The 2673-nt window shown below is 46.1% G+C and overlaps 1 protein-coding gene across 1 annotated transcript in view; it reads left to right on the top strand.

Moving 5' to 3' along the window:
- BIN2 (bridging integrator 2) overlaps nt 1-2673 on the top strand; it is a 47423-nt gene that overhangs the window by 36397 nt on the left and 8353 nt on the right. The window contains exon 13 of the mRNA XM_021711874.1: nt 1266-1340. Within this exon, the coding sequence (XP_021567549.1) occupies nt 1266-1340 (75 nt within the window). The remainder of the gene's footprint in view (nt 1-1265; nt 1341-2673) is intronic.

Below are 2673 nucleotides of genomic sequence, written 5' to 3'. Positions count from 1 at the left end.
AAAAAAAAAAAAAAAAAAAAAAAAAAAAGATGATACCTCAATTAGCCGGCCATGGTGGTACATGCCTGTAGTTCCAGCTACTTGGAAAGCTGAGGTGGAAGGATTGCCTGAGTCCAGCAGGTCGAGGCTGCGGTGGCTGTGAGAATGCCACTGCACTCCAGCCTCAGTGACAGAGTGAGACTCCAACTCAAAAAAAAATTAAAAAAAGATAAGGTCTCTTACCATGTTGCCGCCTGGTCTTGAGTTCCTGGGCTCAAGCAATCCTCTCATTTCAGCCTCTCAAAGTATGGAATAACAGGCATGAGCCACCACACCCAGCAGAAATTGGTTCTATTTTAGAAGGATGGATTCTATAGTGTGTGAATTAAATTTCATTTTTTAAAAATTTTGTTTTAAACCTTAGAGTGCCACGGTTTCCCCCGGGCCTAACAGTTTCTACACAGGGGTTTCTTTTATTCTTTTTCTTTTTTTTTTAGAGATGGTCTCCCTGTGTTGCCCAGGCTAGAGTGCAGTGGCTATTCACAGTAGTCATAGTGCACTGCTACCTCAAACTCCTGGCCTCAAGCAATCCTCTTGCCTCAGCCTCCTGAGTAGCTGGAACTATAGGCATGTGCCACCGCACCCACCTACACAGGGCTTTCGCCGACTTGGGTTCCCATCTCAGAACCTAGAACTTTTCTCAAAAAAAACCACTTCAGGGCCAGGCACAGTGGCTCACACCTATAATCCTGCCCTTTGGGAGGCTAAGGTGAGAGGATTGTCTGAGCCCACGAATTTGAGACCAGCCTAGGCAACTTGGTGAGACCTCATCTCTACAATAGATCAAGAAAAATTAGCTGGGCATGATGGTGCATGGCTGTAGTTCCAGCTACTTGGAAGCCTGAGGCAGAAAGATCACCTGAGCCCAGGAGGTCGAGGCTGCAGTGGCCATGAGCGTGTCACTGCACTCCAGCCTGAGCGCCAAGAATGAGACTCCAACCTAAAAAAAAAAAAAGAAAGAAAGAAACCACTTCACCACTTGTTTCTCCTAACTGCTTGTCATGGGTTAGGATCACTTAAGTGTGAAAGTAGCAGTGTATTCTTGAGGAATGTTCGTCTAAAAGTGGTAGGTAGTGATTTGAAGACCTCACACTCAGCTGTGGTGAGCCGTGAGTGTGCCCCTGAACTCCAGTCACAGAAGACACAGAAGACCCTTCCTTCTAAGTTGAGACCTGGAGAGGCTGAGCCGCTGCAAGAACTCACTTTCAGAACTCTTTTCTTTGTAGGGCCAAGACCTTCAGTTTCAAGTCTCTGCGGTTCCAGAAGAGAGTAATCTCACAGCACCTGAGCCTCAAGAAGAGGTAAGACCAGATATACAGAGAGCAGCATGGGTGGTGAGATTGGGCATTGGATGGGCGGGGGTTTGGCGACAGGCTGCAGTCCTCACCTTGGGCTGCAAGTATAGGGGGAGTCCGGCCATGAACCCTACCCTCAGAGCAGTCAAGCTGGAGGAACCAGGGGAACCAGGAACGAACTTAGGCTTGATGGTGTCTCTATACCCATTTCCCAGCACTTGGTCTTAAACTAGCCCTGTCTCCTAAGTATGTATTTAATTATATCAGAACTTATTTTAAAAAGGAGTTAAGAAGGTTACGATATGCAAAAAGAATACCAAAAGGTCATGTGTGTATTATACAGTAACGCATTGCTTAGCAAGGGAATGCTTTCTGAGAAATGCATTCTTAGGCGGTTTTGTCATTGTGTGAACCTCACAGAGTCCTGCTACATACCTAGACAGCGCACCTTACTGCACCCCTAGGCCACATGAAAACAGCCTATTGCTCTGAGGCTATAAACTTGTACAGCATGGTACTGTACTAAAGACTATAAGCAATTGTAACACAATGTCAAGTATCTGTGTACCTAAACCTAGCTAAACCTAGAAAAAGCACACTGAAAATACAGTATAGAAGATAAAAAATTGAATACTTGTATAGGGCGCTTATCATGAGTGGAGTTTGCTGTGGTTAAGTCATTGAGTGATGGGGAGTGGGTATGAAGGCCTAGGATGTTACTGTCCACTACTGTAGACTTTAAAAACTCTCGGGCTAACTTGTTTTTAAAGATTTTCTGGCTGGGTGCGGTGGCTCATGCCTATAATCCTAGCACTTTGGGAGGCGAGAGGATTGCCTGAGCCCGGGGGTTTGAGACCAGTCTGGGCAACTTGGTGAGACCTCATCTCTACAATAAAATCCAAAAAATTAGCCGAGCGTGGTAGCGTGTTCCTGTAGTTCCAGCTACTTGGAAGGCTGAGGTGGAAGGATCGCCCAGCAGGTCGAGGCTGCAGTGGCCGTGAGTGTGCCACTGCACTCCAGTCTAGATAACAGAATGAAACTCCAACTCAAAAGTAAATAAATAAATAAAGATTTTCTTAGACTACACTAATGTTTTTTTAAATTTCCTTCTTGGTCAGGCGTGGTGGCTCAGCCTGTAATCCCATCACTTTGGGAGACTGAGGCAAGAGGATTGCCTGAGCCCCAGGGTTTGAGACCAGTCTGGGCAACTTAGTGAAAGGTGTCTACAATAAATCACAAAAATTAGCCGGGCATGGTGGCATATGCCTGTAGTTCCAGCTACTTGGAATGCTGAGGTGAAAGTATCACCTAAGAAGCAGCAGATCCAGGCTGCGGTGGC

The sequence above is a fragment of the Carlito syrichta genome, unplaced genomic scaffold (genome assembly GCF_000164805.1).
Source record: "Carlito syrichta isolate Samal-C Ts95f unplaced genomic scaffold, Tarsius_syrichta-2.0.1 Scaffold302820, whole genome shotgun sequence".
NCBI lineage: Eukaryota > Metazoa > Chordata > Mammalia > Primates > Tarsiidae > Carlito > Carlito syrichta.
Note: the sequence above shows the minus strand (reverse complement) of the source record. Positions and strands in the feature narration are given on the sequence as shown.